Raw genomic sequence first — 27,168 nt, 5'->3', positions numbered from 1 at the left:
CCGCCTCACTGCTCTGTTCTTCCTTCCAGCAACTCAATGCCATCATCGCAGCGTCTGCCTCCGTCAAGTCTTCTCAGAGGCTGAAGCAGATGCTTGAGGTAGGCCAAGGCCTGCGGGCTGACAGAGGGCTGTGGGTAAAGTAAGAAGTGACCTACTTGAGCAGGGCTTGTTATCTCCTCTCTCTGGCTTCTTGGCAGATAATCCTTGCTTTGGGGAACTACATGAACAGCAGCAAGAGGGGTGCAGTGTACGGATTCAAGCTGCAGAGCCTGGACCTGGTAAGGATGGGGCTGGGGCAGGTAGGGGCTTCAGGGGAGAGATGATAGGAGGAGGCCGGGGGTTCTGTGCAAAGGAAGCCACATGCCCCGTCTGTGTACAACATCGTCACGTTCAACCCTGTCATCTCGCCTCCACCCCTAGCTACTGGATACCAAATCTACTGACCGGAAGCTGACTTTGCTACACTTCATCGCCTTGACCGTGAAAGAGAAGTACCCAGAGTTGGCTGGCTTCTGGCACGAGCTGCATTTTGTGGAGAAGGCTGCGGCAGGTGAGAAGAACTAGCCTGCCCTGGGCTCTGGGCCCTGGAGCTCAGTGACGCCTTGCCTGCTGTCTCAACCCTAGGACAATCCCAGGAAGCGCAGAGCAGGCGGAGCAGGGGGCACTTGTAGCCTTTTGGTTCTCTTTCTTTTTTCTTTTCCTTTTGATCACTTCAAAGTTTTCCGCAGGGCCACGGCTGGGGCTGCCCAGGGGGAGTCTTCCTCCAGGAATGGAGCCCTGGCCCAGCCCTTCCTAGCTTTGTGGAGTGGGGGGCAGAGAGAAGAGCTGCCCTTTTAATCCTTGCTCCTTTAGGCTTGGCTTAGTAGATTCCGGGTTTGTTCTTCTAATGCTATATGTGAAAAGGCTTTAGAAAGGTTTCAGGTGCGTTAGCAAATGTAAGGTCTCTTTAAAAACTGTCTTTCCTTGCCCGTTGTTCAGATGGACTTGGACAGAAGAGTAGGCAGAACCTCCTGGAAAGGGCACTATGTCTGGAGTCTTGGGGTATCGATCCATGTCCTGCCTTTTACACTTCTCATCTTGGTGACTCTGAACAAATCATCTAACTTTTTTTTTCGTAAAAGTATTTTATTATTTTCCAGTTACACGTAGAGATAGTTTTCAACATTTGTTTTTATAAGATTTCTAGTTTCAAATTTTTCTCCCTCCCCAAGACAGCAAGTAATCTGATATAACTTATATATGTATGATCACATTAAACATATTTCTGTATTAGTCATGCTGTGAAAGAAGAATCAGAGCAAAAAGGAAAAACCTCAAAAAAACAAAAACAAAAACAAATAGAAATAGTATGGCTCAATCCGCATCTAGATTCCATAGTTTTTTTCTTCTGGATTTGAAGAGCATTTTCCATCATGACTCAAGTCATCTAACTTCTTGGCCTCAATTCCCTTATTGGAAAATAGACCTAAATCTCGGAGCATATGATCAGAAGAGGTCTTCTTTCAGAATGTAGGTGGGGCCAGGGCATGGGGTCACTGGCCCATATCTTTTCTTGCTTAGTAGGTAGACTTGGGCCCAGCTGGAATCTGGTGGCTTGGCTGTCTGGGTGACCAGTGAATGGTGGTTCCCAGGAATGGCTACAGAGGTCAGTATCTAGGCCGAATGGAAGCCCGGGATCGATGCCTTCCTGCTTCCTCTAGTTAGATGTCCTCAGTTAGTGAGACAAAGCCATGTTCCAGACCTTCTACTAGAAGTTGGGGGCACAAAAACAAATGAAACATTCCTTGTCCCCAAAGAGCTAACATTCTATGAATGTACATACCTAAGTATATGCAGAATAAATAATTGTGTGTGTGTGTGTGTGCATGAGTGCAGGAATCAGGAAAGGTTCCTGTAGTGACTGATCTTTAGATCAATAGATCTTTCTGTGGCATTCTCTCATGCCCCATCATTAAGCTACTTAGACACCTCTGGATGCTCTCTCCCTTGCTGATGTTCTTCTTAAATACAATATCGTGCCCCAGACTCTCCAGATGTTTTCAAACAGCAGGTTGGTCTCCTCCCTGGCTCTGGACATCCTTCTTCTTTTAATGGAGCCTGAGCACAGGGGCTTTCTTTTGGGCTGTTTTATCCCTCTGTTGATACATTTTGAGTTTTGTAGTCAATCCATTTAAAAGCCTTTCCCCTTCTTATTTTTGAGAACTTGATTTTTTAAAAAACCCAACTGTAAGATTTTGCTGTTATTTTTTGGCTATTCCATTTTACCTTATTTGTTTTGGTCTAGTGTTCTAGCCCACTGAGATCCTTGTGGGTGTGACTCTTGTCTCATATTTCTTGTCTTTCCTGGCTCAGTGTCATCTGCAGATGAACATGCCATCCTTGTCTTTACCCAAAGCATTGTTAAAAATGTTACAGAAGAGGGACCTACTTAGGTTGGCTTTTCTTTCTTTTTTTTTTTTGTGGGGCAATGGGGGTTAAGTGACTTGCCCAGGGTCACACAGCTAGTAAGTGTCAAGTGTCTGAGGTCAGATTTGAACTCAAGTCCTCCTGAATCCAGGGCTGGTGCTTTATCCACTGCACCACCTTGCTGCTCAGAGGGATCTACTTAGGGAATCAGTTCTGAATCCACCAAACTGTCCTTTCCTTTAGCCTACATCTCTCCATCTGGTTTGCAAGAATTAGTATTACTCCAGAAGCATTTATCTAGTGCCTGCTAGGTGCTAGGTATAGCAATGAAGCTCCTAACCACAGAAGCTTACATTCTACTGAGGGAGACTGTACACATAGAAGTATATGCAGCGTTATATCCCAGATAAATAAGAGACTTAATTTTGGGAAGGAGTGTGGGCCTGGGGGATCCTGTAGTAAGGGGAATGAGAGATTCTGAGGTTGGGGAGGGGGCTGTTCTCGGCTTGGGCTCCCCCAGCAAAGGTGTGCGGGAGAAACAGGGAGGAGGAGAGTTTGGCTGCATTGTGGAGGGTGACCAGGGTCTGGTAGATGAGAAGGCCATGGGGGTCAGATGGAGCCAGGTTGTAAAGATCTCCAAATGCCTGATTCGATTCTATAGACAATAGGGAGCCCCTGTAATGTATCGTGTAATGGTCAGCATGGTCAGACCTGTGCTCAAGGAAAGTCATTTTGTAGGCCATGTGGAGGGTAAAATGAAGAGGGGAGAGTCCTGAGGGAGGGGCACCGAGGAGGAGGCTATTGGGAAAGCTTAGATGAAAGGGCTAGAAGCTAGAAACGAGGGTGGAGACTATGGGGTCATGTGCTTGTAGATGATGAGTAAAGTCATGGAGGGAGAGTATAGCGAGAGAAGGGAAGAAGGCCCAGGACAGAGTGTGGAGGGCATAATCCCAGTGATGAGGGGTGAGATAGAGGTGATGTATGTAGCAGCAAAGGGACCTGAGAGGGGGTTAGACAGGCCTGAGGAAAACTCCAAAAAGAGAGTATCAAGGAAGAGAGGCCAGGGAGCAGTTTGTGCAGCTGCAGAGGACTGAGCAAAGGCCATTCACTTTGGAGGACTTAGAAAGGTGAGGCGACACATTCTGTCCAGGTGAAATGGGCTGGGCAGGGAGGGGATGCTGCTGCTTGTGCGTGTCCTCACCTCAGGCTCTGGCGTCCACAGTGTCCTTAGAGAACGTGCTGCTGGATGTGAAGGAGCTGGGCCGAGGAATGGAGCTGATCCGGCGGGAGTGTAGCCTTCACGACAACAGTGTCCTCCGCAGCTTCCTCAGTGCCAACGAGGGCAAGCTGGACAAGCTCCAGCGAGACGCCAGGACAGCAGAGGTGGGGCCTGGGGCAGGGGAACGAGACGGTGGACGGGAGAAGCGCTCCTTTTTCAATTTGGCTTCTGATGACTTTCATCATCACCAAAAAGCATTTATCAAACACTGATGTGCATGTTTTTCCTTTTATTTTTTTTGGGGGGGGGGTGTAGAACTCTACAAAGCGTGCTATCAAAATACAGGGCAAGCACAAAAATACAGAGTAAGGATAATAATAATAACAATAGCTAACACTTAGAACACTTAGTATGTGTTAGGCACTGTGCTAAGCCCTTATCTTATTATTCATTTGATGCTCACAACAACTCTGGGAGGTTGGTGCTATTATTATCTCCATTTTATAGATGAGGAAACTGAAGCAAATAGGTTAAGGGACTTGCCCAGAGTCACTGAGCTAGTAAGTGTCTGAGGCAAGATTTGAATTCTAGCCCAGCGCTCTCCACTTTGCCACTTAGCCACGCTAGTGGGATTCCTCCATTCTATTTTGACCTACAGTGGGTTAGAGTGTATTGCTTTCCATGTCTCAAGATCTTGGTTCTCCTGTATTTGAGTCGGCTTCCTTGCTGCCCACTCTGTGCTGATTCCGTTTTTGTCCTCTTCCTTTCTCCAGGAGGCTTACAATGCAGTTGTCCGTTACTTTGGTGAAAGCCCCAAGACAACTCCTCCTTCTGTATTCTTTCCAGTATTTGTTCGGTTTATCCGCTCTTACAAGGTAGGGAGGGAGAAGGCTCCTTCATGACGGGGAAGCCCCCATTTGAGGGGCAGGGGTGCTGTGCTTCAGCTTTAGCTCCTCCTTAATCAGTGGGGTTGGAGGTGGGAGTTCCATACTGGCGAAAGGCCCCTTGGCTAGGGAGTGGTGGGCAGGGCCGGGACCCAAGCCCTTCCTGTGATTGTTTGGGACAGGAAATGCCCCTTAGTGGGTGGCCACCTGGGGTTAATGTGGTCCAGCCATCATCAGCAGCAGCCTCCACCCCAGCCCTCCCCACTTCAGCTCCCCTCATCCCCATACCTCAATCCCATTGGTTTTTAGGAAGCAGAGCAGGAAAATGAGGCACGAAAAAAGCAGGAAGAGGTAATGCGCGAGAAGCTGCTGGCTCAGGAGGCTAAGAAACTGGATGCCAAGGTGGGTGGGGCAGAGAAGTCTGTGTGTGTGTGTGTGTGTCTGTGGTGTTTAAGGGAAGAAAGCTAGGGGGTGGCAAGGACAGTAAAGGTGGACAGCTAAGACCAGGAGGCCCCCCAGTGGGCCCCCAAGCTAGTCCAGGGGAAGGGATCACAGAGCCAGAGCCACAAGGGACCTCTCATCCAACCTTCCCATTCTTTAGGTGAAAAATGTGGCCCAGAGAGGGTTAAGTGACCTGTCTAGGCCCATGAATGGACTAGCCAAAGGGGAAGGGGCTAAAGAACTTTCTGAACCTTGCCGTGGACATGTGAGGGTGGAGCCCTAGAATAGAGGGGATGTTGGCTACTTCTCAGACTGACTTTGGGGCAGGGCCCCAAACTAGGTCAGGGAGATGGTTATGATGCATTTCCTTAAATTTCTTCTTCCAGACTCCATCCCAGCGGAACAAGTGGCAGCAGCAAGAATTGATCGCTGAGCTTCGGCGGCGCCAGGCCAAGGAGCACCGGCCTGTCTATGAGGGCAAGGATGGCACCATAGAGGATATTATCACAGGTGAGATTGAGCTCTGTAGAGAGCCCAGAACTACATGAGCCGGTGCTGAACTCCACGGCGCTGTGCTAAGTTGCCCAGAGTCCAGTTCTTTCTCTGCCCGTTTCCTGCATTCCCATTGCCTTGGAGTCTGATGAGTGTCTCTTTCTCCTGCTGGCTGCAGTGCTGAAGAGTGTCCCCTTCACGGCCCGCACTGCCAAGCGGGGCTCACGCTTCTTCTGCGATGCAGCCCACCATGATGAGTCAAACTGTTAGCCCCCAAGGCTGGGAGCCCCTGACAGGTACTGGGCACCTAAGCTGCCCAACTCTGCATGACCATCCCCTGGAGATGTCTGCTGCATGACTCAGACGCCTCTCCTATTAATGCCCAGCTGTGAAGGTCACTCTGTCCTTGCATGTTCCCCTGTTCTGGGCATCACTCTCCCTCTGCATGCTTCCTCAGGGTGGGGTCCCATGGGGGGAGCGGCACCTCTTCTACCAGTGCTGTCGTGCCTCTTTCAAAATTGAGGAAAAAGAGTCTTGAATTCAAAGCTTGGGGCTTTGGATCTATGTCAGAGGAGACAGCACCAGGAAGTTCCTTTTGACAGGTGAGGCAGAGGGCCTTAGTGGTCAAAGGCAGGCATTGTGTTGGGGGAATGGGGGACTTAGGGACCCATGGTTTAACATAACAGAATAGCTTCTAACTGTGACAACAGATGCCTTCTTGCTGTCATGCTCCTTGGCGTGTATTCTGTGCCTGGGATTTCCTTTGCTGATTCTGTCTTTTCTCTCTAGTTCTATTGTCTTTTAACTATAAAAATTCCTCAGTCCTTATGATATTTTTTACACTACTTCTTCCATCTAAGTTAACACTAGTCCGTCCTGGCCTGCTGGTTTACCTAGCAAAGCAACAGCAGCCTGAGCCCACGGGGTCCAATGAGACTTGTCTGCAAGGGAGTAGGAACCAAATGTATGCTTTTGCAGATGGTGTGCCTTTGTTGTAGCCTGATTGGTAAGATGCTTCTCTCCATCCACAGGCCTGCACCACTGGGCCTGGAGCTACGCCCCGGCCCGAGCCCCAGGTCCCCACTGAGGCACCAATCACGGAGAAGGAAGCACTTCAGGCCCTCAAGCTCGTCTCTGCAAGTTGAAGGGGTTTGATCCGGAGCCTTGGAACTGGCAGTGGCTCCCACGTTGGGACTGCCACACTTATCCCCTCACTTCCTGTTCGCATCCCAGGCCTTGAGACTGGCTTCCCATTGGCTTCTGGTCCAGAAGGGGAGACAGCAATCATCTTCCCCGTGGGAATCAGATTCCCTAGGCCGAGTCCCTGCCCAGGACCCATGCATTGTCTTTTACTGCACTTTGCTCTTAAAGGCCTCTAACCACCTGCCCTGTTAGGGCATTCTTAATCCCTTCAAGGCAGCTCAGCCCCTTGTTAGGAGTGGGCACAGCCCCTAGCAGGATCAGGGTGGAGATGTCAGCTTTAGCACTTCCTGAGAGCTTAGGCTCAGGGCCCTAGGCCTCAACCCAAGGGCATGAAGAGAAGGAACAAGGGTAGTGGCTAGATTCTGATTGGAGGGAGGGAAGAGACAAAGCCCAGAGTATGAGCTGATGGGGAGAAAAGTCCTAGACTTTTCTTCTAGATCCTTAGGTTTAGATGGCTGCCAGAGCACTGGGGGTTGAAAATAATAATCCTCCAGTGCTTGGGGCCCTGCCTTGCTTATAATAAGCAGGGGAGCTTGTTAGGCCAACTTCCGGGCTCATCAGTATTGATGGTGGAGGCTTTTCTACCTGTCCAAATCTGGTCACTGGCCTCTAAGTGGAGAACAAGGACAGAGCTGGGGAAGGAAGAAATCATTGGGATTGCCTGACCTGTTGAAGGTAAAGAGGGGGCATCAGCAACTGCAGTGGAATAGGCCAGCCCTGATTTTCTAAGTGAGGAAACTGCTCATTCAGATCAGCACCTGTTCTGTAACTGAAGTCTTGAGAGCGGCCTGAGGCCTTGGAAAGGTAAATGACTTGTCACAGTTACACAGCCAGTAAAGGACACTCAAAGGATTTGTCATCCTGCCTCTGGAAGCTCTTTAAGGGAAGAAAACAGCAGAGCCCATGCACTGCCTTGCCAGGGTAGGGCTTTCTAAGTGAGCCAAATCTCTCTCCTCGTCCTTCTGGCTCCCTCACCTTTTCTATCCTCTGGAAGGTTAGCCATCCTGTTTTGTATATGGAAAGTATCCCATCCCTACTTGTCTTGTGTGTCTCTGTGTATATATCTCTATCTCTCTGCTCCCCAAATGCCAACAAAAGCTTAGAGCATCACTGTGTCTGTGAGTTCTTTCCCCTCGGGGTCATAGGTTGGCCCAGGGATGTGGGGTGAAGGGCAGTACCCATAGATTCCTTGGAGCCCAAGCTTCTCTGTGCTCGGCACAAAATAAGCGGTGACAGACATAAGCCTGTCAGCAACAAGGAACAGAGGCTATGTGTGGCCGACTCCAGATAGTGCCTTGAGCTGGTCAGAGGGTTTGAGATGCAAAGGAGCACGTTAGGTTGATCCATGATGCATTAATTCCCCCTGCTGGCTTTAGAGGGTATAGCCTCCATTGAGTCTATAGGTCTCATTCTAAACTTATTGACCAAACCCTCTCTTCCTCTCCCCTGCCACCCCGCCTTAACCATTTAAAGACAGGAGTCTGTAGCCATGTTATAAATATTATCATTATTAATTATTTAAAAAAAAAACACTGAGTTCCCAGGTTGGAGAGAGGAAGAGGTAGCGCCATTGGGCCAGGGTAGGAGGGGTAAGGGGCAGAGCTACTTTGAATGGCCTAGAATGCCTCCCTCCCCCCCCATTCCCAACTGGCTCAGTGCCCATTGGCAGACTGCAATTCTCTCACACAGTGACCCTTCCTAGGGAAAGAGGTAATGACAAGTAGTCACTAGTGGCACAACTCCCCCTGCCATCCTCCTCACTCTCATGTTTGTGCTGCCTAACCCCATCAGGCCTGGACAAGGGAGTAGGGGTGATGCCAAGAACTATATTGGATGTCCAAGATGATAAAGGGGGGGGGCCTCTGAAGAGCAGCTGGGGCAACCTTATAGTGCTGATGCTGGCCTTTGGAGGGGTTTTGCCAAACAGGAACAGGGTGCTTTAGGGACAACGGGCATCAACCAGTTTGAGGAAGGAGTCCTGGGCTGGGTAGCTTGGCTAACAAGGGTGGTACTAGGAACACAGGCTTCACACAGTCCCACAAGGGGAGAGTGAGACTCAGGGTCACTGCTGATCATCCAGCTGCTGCAGAAGTGTCCGGCGGCGCCGTTCCAGTTCCCCTTCACTCAGCTCACTCTCTGATGTGTCCCAGCCTGTCTGTAAGGGCAAAGGCACTGACTGACTGGTGACCCTAAGCTGTTAGGGTACAAGCTGACCACAAGCAGAGAAAGCACTGCATGGTATGATGGCAAAAATGCAGAGAGCCCTGATGGGGGATCCCTGCCCCCTCACCTTCTCTTTCTTAAGTCCAAGGCCAGGGGACCGATTCCGGGGCTCTGGCCTCCGGGCTTCCCTCTCTTTGTCCCGTTCTCGTTCTTTCTCTTCCATTTCCTTGCCTCCTTTCTCTTTCTCTCGCTCTATTTCACTCTCAGGACTGTTCTGTAAGACCACACCACATAACTGCTTAGTTGCTAGTGAAGGGCAGGAATGAAGGGAAGTTAGAGGCCCAAAGAGAAGACACAAAAACTGTGTCTTGGGCAGGTAAGGTGGTCTGGTTTGAGGGGGAGGAGCCAGAGGCACAAAGGAATTACTACTGCTCCCTAGTAAAATGAACTGAGAACCACTGCCCCTGAGCCTACAGTAAGTACCCTTCCCCATTTACCGACTTGTGCCTCTTCTTCTTGCCTTTCTTCTTCGGCTTCTTAGACTTCCGGAAGCCATGATCTAGATTTGGAAGAGGGTGGCTCAGTATCCCCAACCTCTCTTAGGGAAGAGAGGAAGTCTAGACACTTAATTAGTCTAGCCCCAGGCCATCTCATCCTTCTCCCAGCCTCCAAGAAGAATGTTCCTACAGCCATTCCAAAGAGCTGGGTCCTTCTAATTCTAAAACATCTTTAGTGATGTCTAGAGAGCCTTTAGCCTTTCTCACTCTCATCTCTCCATTCATTTCACCTATATTACAGTAGAAAAGTTCTTTCTGCTTTCTAATCTCAGATTCTCCTATGTGGTTTTGGCCCATCCTCCCTTTTCAACCCTCAATAATAACAAACTCACATTTATATAGTGTTTTAAGGTTTACAAAGTGCTCTACCCTCAAGGGAGCTAAAAAAAACAACAACCAGTGAGCCTTCTCCCCTGAATGAAATCCACAGCATTCCACCCTGTCATCGATTCCCTCCTTCAGCTTTCTCTTCCACTGACAAACATCTTTTTTATTCCCCCTTTTATTTCATACAACTATTCCTAGGGTTCTCTACTCCCCCACAATAGGCTCTATTAAGTGACTTTGCCTGCTCCAAGAGGGGGGCGGCTAGAGGGAGAGCCCCGGCTCCCAAGAGGGCCACCCCCACTCTCAGCTGAATCAAGTGAAGATGAAGGTTCAGAGCCTGACTCAGAAGGATTCCATTTTCTGCGTTTGGAGGGCCGAAGAAGGGGTGGTTGCTCATCCTCCTCAGATTCAGAGCCCTGGAGAGAGAGAAAGGGGGGAAAAAAAAGGCCCTTAGAAAGTGAAGCAGGAAAGGAGAAGGGTGGTGGAGAAATAAGAATGTTTTTCCGACTTTCTAAATGATTCCTCCCCATCACCCCCCAGGGTCTTTGCCTCATCCCATACCTATTTTCCAATAACTCACCGAAGGTGAATGGGATCGCTTTCGATGATGTTTCTTGCCCTTTTTGCCGTGTTTTCTGCCTTTGATGTGAAAGTGCTGGCACTCGCTCTGATGGAGAAGGAGAAAGAAGAGAGAAGCTCCAGAAATACTTCTGTTCTGCCTCACAATGACCTTGCAGCCTTAGGACACATTCCCTCATTCCCTTACAGCACCTACCCACCCATCATGCTGTCCCCTTAGCTCCCTTGAAAGGCTTTTAGGAAAAGAAGTAGCTCAGGTTAGCCTGGGCAGAGTGGGGTGTGGGGAGGGGGGAGGTAGTGTAGGGGCAGAGCCAAAGAACCGAAGAAAGATAACAGAGAGGCTATGCTTTTCATCTTCCGCACCTGTAAGAACTCTCGGAAGAGGCGTATCCGCTCTGACTCCAATGTGATCTGTTCAAAGGCAGAGTCGCACACGAAGCGCTCTCGGACCTTGTAGGAGGATACAACAGAGCCAAGCATGTAGATGACAGCACAGAAATTCAGGGTCAAACAAAGCTAAGTGGAGGCAGGGGCCAGGGATGAAGGGTCTGGAGATTAAATCAAATCATATCTTTGGAGCAAGAAGGAATCTTGGAAACCATGTAATGCAACCTCATGGCAAGTTGGTTTCCTCACCTCCTCCCAGCCAGTGCCAGGCTCTAGGGCAGGGGCAGCTTGCCTCAGCATGCTCCGAAAGGCAGCTTCCCTACGCCGAAGCCTCCTCGCTTCTTCCTTCTCCCTCTCCCGCTCTCGTGCCTCTGCCTTCTCTAATAGCTGAAGGTATAAAAAAATACCCAGTAGGGTCACTTAAGATTCCAAGATAGGAAAAGCCTGGAGGGGCAGGCAGAAGTATCATCTGGGCAGAGAAGCAGGTGGGGCAACAAGGTAGGGGTGGGAAAAGGTATGACTGGTGTAAGACAGGGGCTCCTTTCCCATGGATCACAACTCAGGAGGGGAACCTGAGGGGCCTGGGCTCACCTCTGGGAATCTGGGCTCCTCCCACTCGCTCAAGCTACTGGGTACCACAAACCCTGAAATGCAGCTGCCTCAAAGATGAGGAGAGAATGGGCAATAGGAAGGAAAAGGACTAGAAAGTATTTGCTGGTTGTGCCCCACCCTTGCCCTGAGAAAACAGCTCTTCCTCATTGCATCTTTCACATGCTAATTCACTTCAACGGTTCTCTCCCGGGCCCCATACTGCCCCTACCCCAACCCTGCCCCCTCACGCTGTTGAAGGTCAGCTTGATATTGCCAGCGTCCAGTGCAGCAGCTCTCTTGTCAAAGCTGATGACATGTGCAAAGTCCTCAAAGGCTGTGTTCACTTCCACACTAAAGCCCCTATCCTATGGATTAAGTGGACAGAAGAGGCAGAGGACACAGTATTAAAAACTAGGCAGCTAGGTGGTGCAGTGGATAGAGCACCGGCCGTGGAGTCAGGAGTACCTGAGTTCAAATCCAGCCTCAGACACTTAACACTTACTAGCTGTGTGACCCTGGGCAAGTCACTTAACCCCAATTGCCTCACTAAAAAAAAACAAAAACAAAAAAAACTAGGCTTTCAGGGGCGGCTAGGTGGTGCAGTGGATAAAGCACCGGCCCTGGAGTCAGGAGTACCTGAGTTCAAATCCGGCCTCAGACACTTGACACTTACTAGCTGTGTGACCCTGGGCAAGTCACTTAGCCCCCATTGCCCCGCCCCCCAAAACCAAAAAAAAACTAGGCTTTCTGCTATGCTGGTCCAAGGCTGTCCAAAGACTAGTGAGAAGGCCCCTCCTCGGCCCAGTTCCTGAAATGCCACAATTAAGAGCTTTATTGCTCCCCAAGAAGCATCCCTTAAAGCATCATTAATTTACAGTCTACTTCATACGTTAGAATTGGGTCAGCTCTATTTAACACACTCCCAGGGGAGGCTAGGTGGCGCAGTGGACAGAGCACCAGCCCTGGAGTCAGGAAGACCTGAGTTCAAATCCGGCCTCAGACACTTAACACTAGCTATGTGACTCTGGGCAAGTCACTTAACCCCAACTGCCTCACCAAAAATAAATTAATTAAAAAACAAACAAAAAACACACCCCCAGATCCCACTTACCTTAAGGATGTCCTTAATGATCTTCTTCTCATCATGGAATCTGGCCTTCAGATCCTCTACATAAAACTTGAAGAGATCCAGAGGGGTGGAGCCTGCAGAGGAGGCAGGGAGGGGGAGGGGGGGCCTGGCTGGTGGCACCTTCCTGAGGTCTAGGGAATGAAGTTAAGGGCAGGGCAAGGGAGAGGTGGTGCAGAGAACCGGTCAGGGGCAGGGAGCCGGGGAGGGAAAGCCCGGCTGCCTTACCCGGCTGGCCCAGCATGTTGGCAAAGCGGGCATCGGTGCTGACCGCTGGGTACAACTCCATCCAGGTAGACATGGAGTGCAGCTGCCCTGTCTCGTGCAGCTCGTCCAGGAAGGTCTGAGCGGGGAAAGGCCAGTTATGGGGACAGGGACAGAGAGAGAGAGAGAGAGAGAGAGAGAGAGATGAGGAAATTGAGAGAGAAATGGAGACAGAGACATATAAGGGGAGAAAGATGGGAAAACAGGCAGAGAGAGGATACCTAGATGGTGAAATGCAGAGGTAGAAAGAGAATTAGAGGCAAGGAAATTCAAAACAGACCAGAAAACACAGCAGGGAACAAAGACATAGAAATCTATCTGAACCTCACCCCCCCCTTACCCCTACCTACTCCCCAGTAAGCACATCCTCAACCTTGCCACCCCAGAGATTAGCAACAGCCCAGCAAAGACTCCCACTGCCTCTAAAATTCTGCCCTCGTATCAAGTCTTTGGTGCTTATGTGGTGCTCTCTGCTTTTAGAGAAGCTGAGGCAACAAGAGCAAGTTTGGGGGTACAGTGGGGCCCAAGAGCAGAAGAGGGAGCAGAGCATGAAGCAAAGCAGCAGCTTGAGGGTTCCTGGGGCAAGATAAAGAGTCGATGCCCATGGTGAGGCCAGGAGGACTACCTGGAAGGCTTCTCGGTTCTTGCGATGCTGGCGCCTCTCCCGAAGTCGTGCCCTCTCACGCTCTTCCTCCTCTTCTCGTTCCAGTGCTCGGATGTGCTCCTCAAAGCAGATCAGCGCATCCTCCTTGTCCATGTCTGCCCGCAGGGAGCAGGCTCAGCAGACATTGCAGGGAGGTAGAGGGCACCCTCTTAGAACCCAGCACCCCCAGCACTACAAGGATGCTTTCCCCACTGTTTCCCAAGGGCACCCAGGGTGGGGAAAAGTGAGACCCCAAAAGGTGGCAGTGACAATAGGGAAGGTGGGAAAGGCCATTGGGATGGAGGATTTGGGAAGGAATGATTAATACATGAAAAAAAAAGTCCAGGTACTTCACCCTTTAAGAGTGGCTAGAGCAAAACAGTAATTGCAGTGACTAAAGGGGCTTCCCACAAATTAGTAGGACATTTTTATGGAATTGGTTTAATAAGGCTCTGTCACTCCAGAATGTGGTACTTCTCATATCATCAGGAGATTTGCTAATAGCAGTTTGTATTATGTGTGGCCAATAGGGTCCATATTGTTATGCCAAGTTAAGATTTTATTCATCTGAGCTACAAAAATCATCAGCATCATTCAAGTCTTCTTGAATGTCCCAGCCTAAGGCTCTTCCTACTAGGCCACCTCCAGGGCCATAGTGGATCTCAGTGGAAAGGAGAGGGATGTCCCAGGTTATCTTGGAAAGAATCTGGGAGCCCTAGAGTCCAGTCAAGAACAGGGAAATCTCAGAGGGTCTGAGGGCACTAGGGATATGGAGGGTGCTGGGAGTCCCAGGAAGTTCAGGACATTAGGGGCTCCTGAGAAGTCCGAGATAAATATAAGAGGTTCAAGGGAAAGAGGGCAAGGTGGGTTCCAGGGGTCCCAGGAGGTCCTTGGGGAAGGGGGAGGGATATGTGGGGGTGTCGAGGCCCTGGGCTCACTCTGCAGCTGGTGGTCCTGGGCAAAGCTGGGGTTGTCCATGAGGTGCTGTTGAGCTTGGGACCAGGTAGTTTGGAAGCTGACACTGCTCATTCCATCCAGGATGCTCTTTAGAGCCTGGATATTTCGGCGACGCAGCTGTTTAGCCTGTTCCTGAGATGGTGAAAGAGGAGGAAGCAATTAGGAAATGTGTCTAGGAGAGAAGAAAAGGGGAACCCTGGATGGAGAGATGGGAGGTCAAGACTATATTTATGGGTTGGGGGCCTGGAGACATAAGGATACAGACCAACAGTTTACTTTTCCAAGATGGCCCTGTTTGGGACCAAAAAGGATAGAAACTAAAAAGGATTGGATGGCTACTCTGCAAAATGTAACTACTACTAAGTCAAGACTGAATGCGTAACAAAGGGATTGGAGCAGGAGCAGGACAACTAGTTGAAGGGTGTTGGAAGGAGTTTGGCTGATAAACGTTACCTTCTCTTTCTTGGCGAGGAAGAAGAGGACATCATCATAGATTTCCTTACGGTCCCGCTCAGGTACTACAGCCCAAACTTCCAGTTCCCCAAATGTTTGCTCTGCTCGCCTAGGGTTATACAGGCAGACTATGAAGTAAAGCAGGAGAAGGCACTGTCTCCCTTAAACAGTATGTTTCAGGAATGATCCAGTATCCCACCTCAGACCCTCACCGGTATCGGGTGGTAGAGGTCATACGGTCATGCTGTTCCAGAAAGTGCTGAAGGGTCTGCTTGGCCTCCTTGGCCCTCAAACGGGCCTCTTCCTTTTCTTCTTTCTCCCGCTGTGCTTTGTAGGCATTGAATGCCTGCTTTTTCTCACTTAGTTTTGGCAGAGCACTGGGATGAAGAAGACAAGGTCTGGGTATGTCAGCCCAAACCACCTGCATTCCACCTCAGCTCAGGAAGTACCAACAACCAACCCAGCAGTATACACCCCAAGATATCAACCAGTAGTAGGTATGGACGCAGCAGGGGCCATGGAAATGGCTCAGGTACTGAGTGTAGGGATGAGAAGAATCTTTTTCTTCTGACACAGTCCTAATTCCACACTCATTCATTTCAGCAGTGTCTAAATTACTGATGAGTCTTTGCCAAGTCCAATCCCTTCAGTGCCCATAATCCCACCTTCTCTGAACATTTCCTTTTTAATCACTGTAATCTCCTGGGTGTCTTCTGCTTTTATTCCCTCTCCCAACCATCCTAGGCTATTCTTTTACCTTTCTGGCTCTTGCCCATCCCAATCCCTGAAGAGAACTAGGATCACTCCAAGCTTCCCCAGCCCTGTTGTTCCCATGAATAGGATTTAAGGGATGTCTTGGCTACTCTACCTGTAGCGGGGGTCAGTGACCACCATCTTCATGGCTTGTTCCCATGAAGCATTGGAGGGGACAGCCTGGAAATTGAGCAGATGGGTGATGAAGGGTTGCAAAGGTCCACAAGCTCCCCTAGCCCTAAGCTGAGAAAGCGTCCCCTAGTCATAGTACCTTGTCCCTTAGCAATTCCTTGAATGCCTGCTTTGCCTTTTCTCGGTTGCTCCAGCTGAAGCTTGACCTCTCTGGCTCCAGCTTTGGCTCTTCCTCCTCCTGTCGCCTTGCAGCACTGGGAGCCAGATAGGATTCAGGCAAAGTGCCCTCATCATACCCCTACCCTCCAGCCTCTGGGTATCCTGCTCCCCTCCTCCTGGGCATACCCTGGGATCCAGGTACTGTTCTAGATCCCTGGCAGAGGCACCAAGGTTGAGGATGCTGGACACACAGAAGAAGGTAGAGGATGGCAGATATGCATCAGGGGCCTAGACATAGCTGACCTAGATACCGAAGTGCTTCAGCCTTTACCTGCTAGTGCTTTCCTCCTGATGCAGAAGCCCCTGATCCAGAGGCTGGGCAGGTTCAGACAGTTCACAGTCTTCATGCCCACCTGGCTCAGGTTCAGTGAGGCCTGTAGGGACTGGGGCCGGGCCGGGAGTAGCAGGAGGTGGCTCAGGCTGTGGCTGTGGCTGTGGCTGTGGCTGTGGCTTCCTGCAATAACCCCAGCAGATGGTGGAGCAGGGGTATAAAACAGGCATGAGGTCAAGGGTTAGAGTGGTCATACCATGGGCAAGACCAAGGGCTAGAAATGGACTGTCCTGAGGGGATACAGGGAACTCTCTTCACACAGATAACAAGAGGTGGGGGCTCATTCAATACTTCATCCCCCAAGGCTCCCACCAAGCCCACTGGCCCTGGGGATAGGTGGCCTCACTCACCCTGCAGCCTCCTGTTTGACCAAAGCTGCAATTAGGGAAGAGAGTTTGTGGGTCAGAGCACAGAGAGGGCAGGGGCTCCTGGTGCCCCCTCCACCAGAGCCCCCAACCCAGCCTCCACCCTGCCCCTCAGACCCCTCACCCTCCAGTTCATCCAGGTCCTTAGGCCGGGTCCACCGGGACTCCTTACTCTGGTTGTTGTAGTAGTAGGGTTTGCCAGTGTCTGACTTGTACTCTTTCCAGGGGCACTGAGACAACAGCAACTGCAGGAATACAGTAGGAATTATGGGACAAGGTGTGCATCAGAGAACTGGGGTGCTACACTTAAAGGGTGTTAAGAGAACCATTGGAGTGGAAACCTGGAATGATTATCAGAAAGTGGGCCAGGTTCTGAGAGCAGACTTTTCTACTCAATTAGTGGCTACACTGAAGACTTGGGTTCATAATATGCATGCTCAAGGAGAAGAAGGAAGGTATGTTCAGAGAACTAAGGATGCCCAGAGTCATAAAGGTGTGTCACACATAGTAATGGGTAAAGGTGATTAAAGCACAGCAGTTGAGACAAGCATGAAGATCAGAGATGCAGAGGGGTCAGGGCTGTGGTGGTAGCCAAAGATTCAAGGATCCTTCACCTCAGCTTTGGACTTGAGGATGCTGGGCTTCTCCCATACAGACTGCTTGTCATCTGCATTGTAGTAGTAGATTCGCCCATCAGGAGCCACATGTTCACTCCACAAAACCCTCTAAGGAAGCAGAGAATTTTTTTCAGGCTCTACTCCCAATGCCCACCATTCCCTACTCCTTTGCCCTCCGGCTCCTCTCCTTTAGTCCTTTTTGGTGCACTCACCGTAGGGTCTGCTCCAGTCACAACAGCTGGAAAAGAAATGAAAAGAAATATCTAAGGCCAAGTTCCGACCTTGGCCCAATACCCCCCAGATATCTGGTCCCCCATCATCCCGCCCGTACCAATACCCACCCTTGCCCAATCAACACCCCAAATTCCCTGGCACCCCAACAGGCATGATCCACGGCAGGTTCCAGACCACCGTCCCCCTCCCCCTATACCCCCAACCTCCGAGCCTGGGGGGGCCAAGCCCCCAGAAGACTCACAGCTGGCGGTGTCCACACCTGGGGCCGTCTGCCGAAGAAAGAGGGGGAAGGGTCGGGGCCAAGCCCAGTCGTCCCCAGGACCCTAGGTCCTGGGGGAAGGGGAAGCAGGCCGGGCCAGGACCCAGGTGTCTTGGCTCTTAAGTGTTTGTGCTTCTTAACCAGATCCCCCCACCCTCCATAGCTGGAACCTTGGGATACCAGGGGCAAATCCCACAGCCGCTTCTTTCTTCTCTTTCCTTGGATGGAAATGCTTTGATCAACCAAATCAACCAAATGTCTCATTTCCCCCACTGGCAGACACAAGCCCTACATCCTGCCCTGGCAGCTTGACTTCCCATAGGCACTGATAGGCACCAAAAGAATGAGTAGGATGCAGTGAGACAATGCCACCTCCTTTAGTGGCATTAACACGGATCCAAGTGGGTATTTGTGAATGTGAAAAGCAGTGTGTATTAAGTATGTATGCACATCTCAGTGAAATAGGAGAGAAGAAAATGTGTGTGACTTCAGGGTGTGATGGGGAATTTATGGAACTAAATTTGCAGTTAGAAAGACACATGAGGTGACTGAGGGGAAAGTTGATGGATTAGGATGTGAAGAGAGAAGGTAAGAAAGGCAAAGTGAAGAGAGGGTGAGGGGAATTACCCCTTGCTTTGAGTCAGACCCACAAGGCTGCAGGACAAAGCTCAGATGCATAGGAGGCCCCCCAACGCTTACCGCTGCAGTGACAGGTACCGCGGGCATCAGCATCCCTGGCATCATGGGTGGTACCATCCCTGGTATCTGAGCACAAACAAGGCAAGAACCAGCTACAGATGTCAGGGTGGACATGGACTGGGTCCCAAATGAGTGGGGATGGGCAGGGCGACAGACCATCACTTAGAACATTTGGCACAGGAAGTCTTGGTTTGGGGGCTCAGCCCAAACTGGCAGTTCTCATCAATCACTCAGCAGTAAAAACTGCACAGGTGTGTCCCACCCCCTCCCAATTCCCAAGATATTTTTGTCTTCCGGTGTTCCCAGTGTTTACTGTCCATACCCTAAGAATTATCCCCAGAAAAAGCCCCCCAGAGAAAGTTCCAAGAGACTGAGTATATTCAATTTCCATTAGACTCACTGTCTAATTTCCACTAGATTTAGGCCAGGTCTACATAATTTCAACTAAAGCTCCTTCTGCCTTTCCCCCCATTCTCATCCACACCTTCGGGTAAACTGATGGGCCGAAGAACACTTATCTGTAGCTCCCTAAGATGAAAGGAAAGGAGTATTACCTGTGTAATTGGTGGTGGCCCCCCCATTGGTGGAAGCATCGGAGGCATCATGCCAGGGGGGATGGGAGGGATGGCAGGTGGTCTCTGGTTCATGGGAGGCAGCCCCATTGGGGGGAAGGGTGGAGGGATCCCTGGAGGGGGCATCTGGAAATGAGGGGAAGGGGCACTGAGCAGAGGAAGTATTATCCTAGACATGACCACCTGCTTCCATCTCTGGGATCAGGTGAGGCAGGTAGGAGCCTGGATGCCAACCCCAAACTGAGAGAACACTTGTGGATGATACATAGTAGGTAGCACCTTCCCTCTTCCTGGCCTGGAAGGTCACCACTGCAATGACTGTGACCCATAAAGGGGAACTATGGGATTAAAATGAGATCTCGCTGGAGTAAAAGGCATGCTCTGGAAATAGGCCTAGAATTCCAAAACTCTTATCTAATAAACACTGCAGCCTCTCAGGAGGCATGGGGAAGTGAATCCGAATGGGTAAAACTAAGCCATAGGGGTGGTCTGCCTTCTAAGATCCTCTTTTCCAAACAGTCCCCCTGAAAAATGGAGAAAAGTAAGAACTGGTACTCAGCTTCCCCTAATCATCCGCCTACCACCCATGCCCTCAGGTCTGATTCAGTGACAATTCAGAAGTTATGTTAAATTATAAAGAAAGTGAGAGAAAGGAATAGAAAGGAAAACTCAGCTCCCTTCTTTCTCCTGAATTTCCTTGGCCCTGTTCACCCTTACATCCCAACTATGTCCCCATAGCAAATATATTTATTTTGAATAAGGACTTCTTCACTTTTTCTTTCCCCCCACCAGCATTGCCGCGGTGAAGGGGAAAAAAATCACACATATTTTAGACACAGAACTTGTCACCAGCCCCATCTCCCATAAACCCACCCCTTCTTGTCCCTGGGCCAAGGAGCATAATACTGCTATGGGAAGACTATGCCCAGGAGGCAGCAATGGTCAGGGAAACACAAAGTTGGGGGCTGAAGACTGGAAGGGCGAGCCACAGGGAAAGACATTTAACTTACGAAGGGTGGTGGCATCATGGGGGGCCCCGGTGGGAAAGGGGCAGGTGTTGCCAAGGGCCTGGGGCCAGAATCGGGAACCGACTGTTGAGGGAGAAAAAAATGGTCATAGGATCTAGGATAGGTAGCGATCGGGTATAGCAGTAAGGCAAAGAAGGGGTGAAGATGGAGGAACATGACCATTTGGGCAGGATGGACTCCAAGTCAAATAGCCTTCCCTAGCCCAAAGGTGATCTCTAGTGGTACTTTCCTCTCAAACTAGCCTCGTTTCTCCCAGAGCCATGTTGAAAGTGCTATTCTAATACCACTGTCAAACCAGCAGTTTCTACATCAAAAGTTATAGGGGTTGTTAATAAACTGAAGGAACATAGATAGCTGCAAGGCCTCACACCTCCACCTAAGGTCAGGGGCTGATGTGGTTCTAGGTGGACCCAGGTAGTCCACAAAGCCCCTGATGCTGCCTAAATTCCCATTTTCACAATCTGACCACTCTTAGTATCAGGAAGTGTTTCCTGATATCTAAATGCTGACCCTCCTACTAAACCTACTGCTTTCCTGATTCCATAACCCAGATTAAAAACTTATCACTCCAGTCTCATCCTTTGGTCTACCCCTTGTCCAAAGCCTGTCTTTTCTTTTTCAAGATTCTTCATCATGTCTCAGGCAAGGAACCTACCAGATTGTGGAGAGACCTGAAGATGTTCCCATCATATATTTAGACTTTCCTGTTATGCTGCTGTGATCTCTTCTGAATCCACCCACGTTCTTCTCCTTAACCCTAGCACCTGCCAGTTCTTCCTTTTGAACTCTTGATCTTGGCAGACTCCTCCTAATTTAGGAGGGTGTTAAAAATTACTTCACCAGGACATTCAGATGTTCTCTTTGAGACAAGTTTTGGATACTTTCTCCCCCAAGTAGCCAACCAACATAAACTCTATTTTTCATTCTAGCATGCCATCTGCTCCCCTATATCCCCAACCTATTCAGATGTTATGCCAGCCTTACTCCTGAAATCTAAAAGGGGAGAAGAGACTAAAAAAGGAAAGCTTAGCTACCTTTGTCCTGTACATCCTTGCTCCTGCTCATCCCCATGCCCTAACCTTGCTCCTTTATTGAATATCTAATTTAGAGTTAGGATTTCCTCATCACATCTTCCTCCCAAAGCATCACTTGGAAGGGGAAAATCACAAACTTTAGACATTGTGCTTGTTAACAGGTTCATCCTACACCACTCCCTATGAATACACCAAGATTCCCCATCCTGTCCCTAAGGGACAGGACAGTGCCATAGGAAGACTGTACACAGGCACAATGGCCAGGGGAACACAGAGTTGGGGGCTTCAGATGGAAGGGCTAGATCTGTCCTTGATAAAACAGAGTCACAAAGGTCATCTATTAAACTGAACAGGAATCTTTTCTACCAAAGAACTAGTAGAAAATATTACCAATTCTAACGAATCTTTTCTAACAATTCAACCTCCATTTGAAGACATTCAGTGATAAGAAATTTACTCCTTTTGGACAATCCCAGTTATTAGAAAGGGCCCTGCTTAAGAATGACAGTGGCTAGTTAATGCCTTCCATAAGAGCAGAGAGGTGTAGTTAGCAGTTAGACCTCAGCTTCAGGAAGACATTAGTTCAAGTACTGCCTGTGATACCTATTGACTGTGTGAACTTGGGCTGATCACTTAGTTTCTCTGTGTCCCAGGCAATTCCCCAGACTGTAAACTGAAGAGAAGGTGCTGATTTCTATCAGTAGAGGCACTTTCTCACCAAGATCTCCCTATACCAATGAAATCATAGATATGTATATGTATCTATGTACCATTTATATCTGATAACTATATATGTACATATATATTTATATATTATCCCTACCACATCAACTCTATAAATCCTCCCCCGTATTATTGTTCCTTGCAGCTCCATCACTTCCTTTGAAATCCAAATGAAAACTTACCTCCTCCAAGGCTTCTTTTTCTCATTAATTCCACTTCATCCCCATTCTTATAATTTCTTTATTATCTGCCATTCAGCAGATATTTACTTAGTCCACACTATATTGTGGTATTTTTGTACTTTATATGTTGCTTTGTAATTGATCCCTAGTTACTTCACATGTATGTCTCTTCCAACAGAAAAATTTCTAGAAGAGACAAACTCTTATAGTCTTTTCAATCCTACAAATAGGGTCTACTACAATATTCTACAGATAGGTACTCAAATACTTAAATTCTGTCCCATCTCTATTGGACATCAAATCCCCCCTGGGTTTGAAAAATCCCATCTTTGATGGAGAACCTAGAATGGTCTGGCCCCTCTTTCCATTATCCATGGGGCTGGGGTACCAACATATAAAATATTCAGCTCCATTTATTCCCATCCATTTTCCATTCTTCCCTCATTGTCAAGAAGAGGGCCAGGAGAAAAGGGGCAGCCATTACTGTCTACATGGCTTCTTGCAAACAGCTCTAATGAAAGGCAGGGTTGGAGAAAGAGGGGGAAGCAATATGTTTGGTGAGAAGGATGGATTACTTATAGATTTCCATTATCCAGAGACCTCATTCCAGGCTGCCAAAATGAGGACTCCCTGGGAAATAAACACAGATAAGCCTTATTAGCACTGTTGTATCCATGTTCAACAACAAATTCTCTGGACTAATGGAGGACAGCAGAGGTACAGATGAAACAAAAGAAATTATATTTGACCGAGGAATACAGTGTGACCTATATATATACATAAACACACATAAAGTAACACACACACACACACACACACACACACACACACACACACATATACACAATGTGGCAACTTTGCTTTCCTAATTACTTTTCACAGTCCAGGATATTTGGTTGAAGCAGTGCCAACCTGGGGATATCTAAGCAGCTGTAATTCAGAAGAGGTGCTGAAACACAGCCATCCATTAATGGGATTAGAAAGGGAATGGATGTGGCCTGGGAGGGCTGGGAGTGGGGGGGGGGTGGTCAGAACATACAAATTAATCTGTTTAATGATGTATTCACAAACACTAACCAACATCAACAGTACCATCTTATACAAAGGATGGCATATGTGTATATGTATATATACAAATGCATACATGTGTATATACATATATATGCCTCCACTTTACACAAATGATGTGTCCTTAAGTTTTTTTGAAAACTGAATTTAAAAGAAAAATCAAGGCATACCTTTAAATGCATCAGGAAAAGTCATTATCTAAGTGAATCCTTTTGTAAGGTGAAGAAAAAAACCCTAATTTAGCTGTTTCATAAACTTAAACTTTCAAAAGTTGTTTTCTTAGTCACTTTTTAAAAACATGCAAACACATATATTTGTATTTGTTCAATTATCTGAGCACACTGAGTAGGGTAGGGGGAGATAGTAACAGTAAAATATGTTGGTTGGTAAAAATTATTTTCAGATCAAATATAGCATAGTTAGTCTTGGGAAATCAAGATAAGAGCATCTGCATAGAGCATTCAATTCAACAAGCATTTTTGAAGTGCCTACTAAGTGTTAGGAGTTGACATTGGCTAAGGCCTGCTTTGGGCACCTTCCTGAATGTGGTGAGAGAAAAATATGGCAAATCCAGCAAAATTTTCAGAGTTCTCCTTCCATTTCACATTTTCCCATGTCATACATCCTACATGTCCCCTCTACTTTCTAACTTTTAAGTAAAGCAGAAGTTATACTTCTGAGTGGCAGTCTGATAGGAAGTTACGTTGAACCATACCAGGTGAGACAGTTATTGAGCTAGAATAAAAAGATGCTGGGGTTTCCATGAAATAGATCTTGGGTAGGGAAGAGGAGAAAGGACAATTGACCATTACCCATCTCCAATAATTTTTTTTTTTGGCTGGGCAATGAGGGTTAAGTGACTTGCCCAGGGTCATACAGCTAGTAAGTGTCAAGTGTCTGAGATCACATTTGAACTCAGGTCTTCCTGAATGCAGGGCTGGTGCTTTATCCACTGCACCACTTAGCTGCCCCCCAAATAATGTCTTTACAGGGGAAGCTGTCCTTCTCCCCAAAACAAATTCATCACAAAACCCATAGCTAAGGGACAAGGTTGGGGACTCCAAAAGGTAAAGGAATAGAAGGGAGAAAGTAAATTGATGTAGGGAACTCCAACAAAGTCACGCAATGAGACCAATTCCTCCATAGCTCCCCATGCCCCCCCCCCCCATCTTACTCCTATGACCCTGAGGGAAAGCCAATCTTGAAATGCCAGTGGATCTGTGAAGTACTCAGTCTTCTTCAGGTAGGGAGGTAGGTAACAAGGGTTAGACTAGAAGGTTTCTAGATCCCTCTGGTCCTACCCTACCATCTTTCTGGGTTGACAATAGAAAATGGAGACCTGAGGGACTGAAAGTCTCCCAACTGAATAGCTGCTTCACATGGAAACAGAATGGAGGCTGCAGGCTTCCAAAGTCAACTGCAATTCAGCTCTCCACTTTTACCTAGTTCCAAGTCTCTTTCCATTCTAGGCTGTTCTCCACTCAGCTATCAGTGATCTTCCTAAAGCCCAGGTCTGATCATATTAACCCCTCCCCCCAATTTAATAAACTCCAGTGGTTCCCTATTACCTCCAGGATCAAACAGAAAATCTTTTAAAGTCCTTCATAATCTGGCCTTCCTACCTTTCCAGTATTTTATACCTTCTCCCCCCCCCCCCCCATACTTTGTGATACAGTGCCAGTGGCCTTCCTTGATGTTCTATGCACAAGACACTGCATTTCACAAGCTGAGCCTCATGCCTGGAATTCTCTCCCTCCTCATCTCTGCCTCTCAGCTTCTTTCAAGTCTCAGATAAAATACCACCTCCTATTAGAAGCTTTTTTCAGTTTTCTCTTAATAGATTATCTTCAATTGATCTATGTACCTTGTTTGCACATAGTCGTTTGCCCCATTAGACTGAGAGCTCTCTGAGGTTTTTACTGTTTTTACCAATTTTGGTATCCCCAGAGCTAACACGGAGTAGGCCCTTAATAAATGCTTGTTGACTGACTCTCAGTACTCTAATTTCTAGCTAAAACCTGGCCACTCTGATTCTGCCACTTCAGTTCCATCTCTATTCCAACTCTACTCCTCCATCACCTGAAATCTCTTGGTTAGCCTAAGTGCTACCCCCCTCCCCCCAATCTGCAAGTATTCTTTCTCTCCTCCCAGGGCCTCCAGTGACTTTTCGAGGCTCAGTCTGAAGGCCTCCTTTGCATCCTCATCCCTTTCTCTGGTTTTTAGTCCCCTTCTCCGTGACTTCCCTGTCTGCTCGCTCCCATTTTCTTGACCTTTCACCTGACGTTCAGGGGTGCCCGTATCAGGGCCTCCTACAACCAAGCAGGCAAAGACTGGGGAAGGGGGGGATCCTAAAAGGGCTCATAGCCCCTGTGGGGCTGGGGAGAGGGGCAGAGGGGACCAAGAGAAAAGTGGGGGAGGGAAGAGGAAAGGGAAAGGGAGGAAGGGGAGGAGTGGAGGAAGGAAGGGGGAGAGGGGGAAGAAAAGGGAGAATAGGGAGAAGGGGGAGAAAAGAATGGGGGAGGGGAGGGGGGATATAACCTGTGACTCCCCGTGTTTCCTTCTCTATTTTTGCCTCACGCAACCCCACCCCCACTTTCCCAGTCTCTCTCCCCCTTTTGTTGAGGGGTCTCTTCCTCTCCCCTCCCCCCAGGCCGCCCCCACCCCTTCTCTCTCTTCTCTCCTCCCTCTCCCCAGAGCCCCACTGCCGCCCCTCCCCCGTCCCACCCCGATGCCTCCTCGCCCCTGGCCCAGTCTCTCTCCTCAGGTAGCCCACCGGGACTTCGCTGCCCCCCAGTCCCTCTCCCCCCAGCCCCCACCGCCGACCCGGGCCGCAGGGGGCGCTGTGGGACCGGCCCAGCACCCCCCCCCACCCCCCACCCCCGCACGGGGACGTTACCATGCCAGAGCCTCCGAGCAGCTGGGCCGGCCCGGCCCACCCGCCAGTAAAAGCTTCTCTGATTGGCCGGGCCGAGGGCAGGAGGGTGGGACCGGCGGGGAAAGCACCCTTTCAATGCCGGAGTAGAGGCAGCTTCACCGAGTCACGCCTCCACTCCTCCCCCCTCTCCCTCCCAGCCCCGCCCCCGCCCCCGCCCAGGACGCTGGCTCGTGCGGGAAGCGCGCGAACCGAACTCCAGAATGATAGACGGGCCGCCCGCCCAAGGCCACGCCCACCGCCTCCGGCCGCGCAGTCGCCTGGGCGGCCCTCCCGGCTGACCCCCAGCGTGGGGCTCCTCCCTCTAGCCTCCTCCCTCTCTCCCTCCCTTCCTTCTTCCCTCTCTGCAGCCCCCGGGACGGAAGTCGCATGTTCCTTTTACAGCATCCATCCTCTGCTGGAAGCCCTCCAGTGATGGGGACCTCACTGCTAATGCAGACAGCTGTATTCAGAGGGAGAGTTTGACAAGGAAAGACTTTCTAATAGTTACAACTATTAGTTCTAGAATGGACTGATTGGGACATAATATAGAGTCCATGGCGGGGAAATAAATGGAAGGAAGGTAGCTATGGGCAACGGGTCAGTGAATGTAGAATGAATGATAATTCTGCTCTGATAAGTCTTGTGTAGAGATTAAATTCAATGAGTATTAATCACCATGCATTAGGCACTCAGTCTTGTAGGGAAGCAGCATGGTATAGTAAAACCAACGTTCGTTTAGAGTCAGAGAACCTAAATTATTCTCTTGACTCCGATGCTTCTTACTTAATGTGACTTTTGGGCAGGTCACTTAGCCTGGCCTCAGTTTCCTCATCTGTAAAATGGGCAGATATGACTAAGTTGGCCTCTGAAGTCCCTTCCATCTCTGTATCTCTGATCCTATGAAGGGGGGGGGGGGAATACTAGCCAATGTATGAAATGTGTTTCAATACACATTGGGGGGGGGGGCTCACAAGCAGTAATTACTGTTATATTTAAAAGGAGAGAGAGGTTGGCTGGCTGTCCAGACTAGGTGTGTAGTAGTGGCAATAACCTGGTGGAGTTACCTCAAATTGCATTCTCAGGAACTCTATTTCATCAATACATCCAAAGGTCATCAGACTCCTAAGAACTTATTGATAAGAACCAAGCCATCAAGAGACTGATTTATAAGTCAGATATGTAGGAGATGTGACAGTGATGAAAGCTGCCTATTCAAGAAGTATAGCCTAAACCAGGCTTTCTGCAAACCTTATCACTTTAATTAATCAATTAAATATGTCCAGTCCAAAATTACAAGTAAGGCTCTCTATTTAGTGGGATCCAGTTTCCTCCTGGTGACAGAGCTC

General features: G+C 49.0%; 2 protein-coding genes across 9 annotated transcripts in view; one reads left to right on the top strand and one right to left on the bottom strand.

Annotated features, from left to right (window-relative positions):
• The window catches only part of FMNL3 (formin like 3), a 113,541-nt gene extending 105,475 nt beyond the window's left edge, over window positions 1-8,066 (top strand). For all 3 annotated transcript variants that reach the window (XM_043965087.1, XM_043965085.1, XM_043965086.1), the window contains 9 exons: window positions 30-98; window positions 198-278; window positions 421-550; window positions 3,629-3,789; window positions 4,399-4,500; window positions 4,819-4,911; window positions 5,337-5,460; window positions 5,621-5,738; window positions 6,474-8,066. In XM_043965087.1, the coding sequence (XP_043821022.1) occupies window positions 30-98; window positions 198-278; window positions 421-550; window positions 3,629-3,789; window positions 4,399-4,500; window positions 4,819-4,911; window positions 5,337-5,460; window positions 5,621-5,712 (852 nt within the window). In that variant the 3' untranslated portion in view covers window positions 5,713-5,738; window positions 6,474-8,066. The remainder of the gene's footprint in view (window positions 1-29; window positions 99-197; window positions 279-420; window positions 551-3,628; window positions 3,790-4,398; window positions 4,501-4,818; window positions 4,912-5,336; window positions 5,461-5,620; window positions 5,739-6,473) is intronic.
• Window positions 8,067-8,133: 67 nt separating this feature from the next.
• On the bottom strand, window positions 8,134-25,868 carry PRPF40B (pre-mRNA processing factor 40 homolog B). 6 transcript variants are annotated; one of them, XM_043965094.1, is made up of 27 exons: window positions 25,805-25,824; window positions 23,079-23,117; window positions 19,884-19,964; window positions 18,856-18,999; window positions 18,302-18,367; window positions 17,585-17,612; window positions 17,322-17,347; window positions 17,107-17,217; window positions 16,617-16,737; window positions 16,478-16,502; window positions 16,068-16,250; window positions 15,717-15,831; window positions 15,561-15,625; window positions 14,905-15,069; window positions 14,693-14,801; window positions 14,221-14,371; window positions 13,265-13,416; window positions 12,604-12,718; window positions 12,361-12,452; window positions 11,498-11,614; window positions 10,908-11,045; window positions 10,635-10,721; window positions 10,273-10,359; window positions 9,934-10,108; window positions 9,306-9,367; window positions 8,936-9,082; window positions 8,134-8,796 (listed from the first exon to the last, which is right to left on the bottom strand). In XM_043965094.1, exons 2-27 carry the CDS (start codon window positions 23,088-23,090, stop codon window positions 8,770-8,772), a joined length of 2,601 nt encoding a protein of 866 aa, XP_043821029.1. In that variant the 5' UTR covers window positions 23,091-23,117; window positions 25,805-25,824; the 3' UTR covers window positions 8,134-8,769. The 6 variants fall into 6 exon arrangements, with proteins under 6 accessions (XP_043821029.1, XP_043821023.1, XP_043821026.1 ...); XM_043965088.1 differs by having other exon boundaries at window positions 8,134-8,800; window positions 25,805-25,823; XM_043965091.1 differs by having other exon boundaries at window positions 8,134-8,800; window positions 13,265-13,398; window positions 25,805-25,823.
• Between the last annotated feature and the right edge of the window lie 1,300 nt (window positions 25,869-27,168).

The sequence above is a fragment of the Dromiciops gliroides genome, chromosome 5 (genome assembly GCF_019393635.1).
Source record: "Dromiciops gliroides isolate mDroGli1 chromosome 5, mDroGli1.pri, whole genome shotgun sequence".
Classification (NCBI taxonomy): domain Eukaryota; kingdom Metazoa; phylum Chordata; class Mammalia; order Microbiotheria; family Microbiotheriidae; genus Dromiciops; species Dromiciops gliroides.
This window is presented reverse-complemented; position numbering and strand designations above follow the sequence as displayed.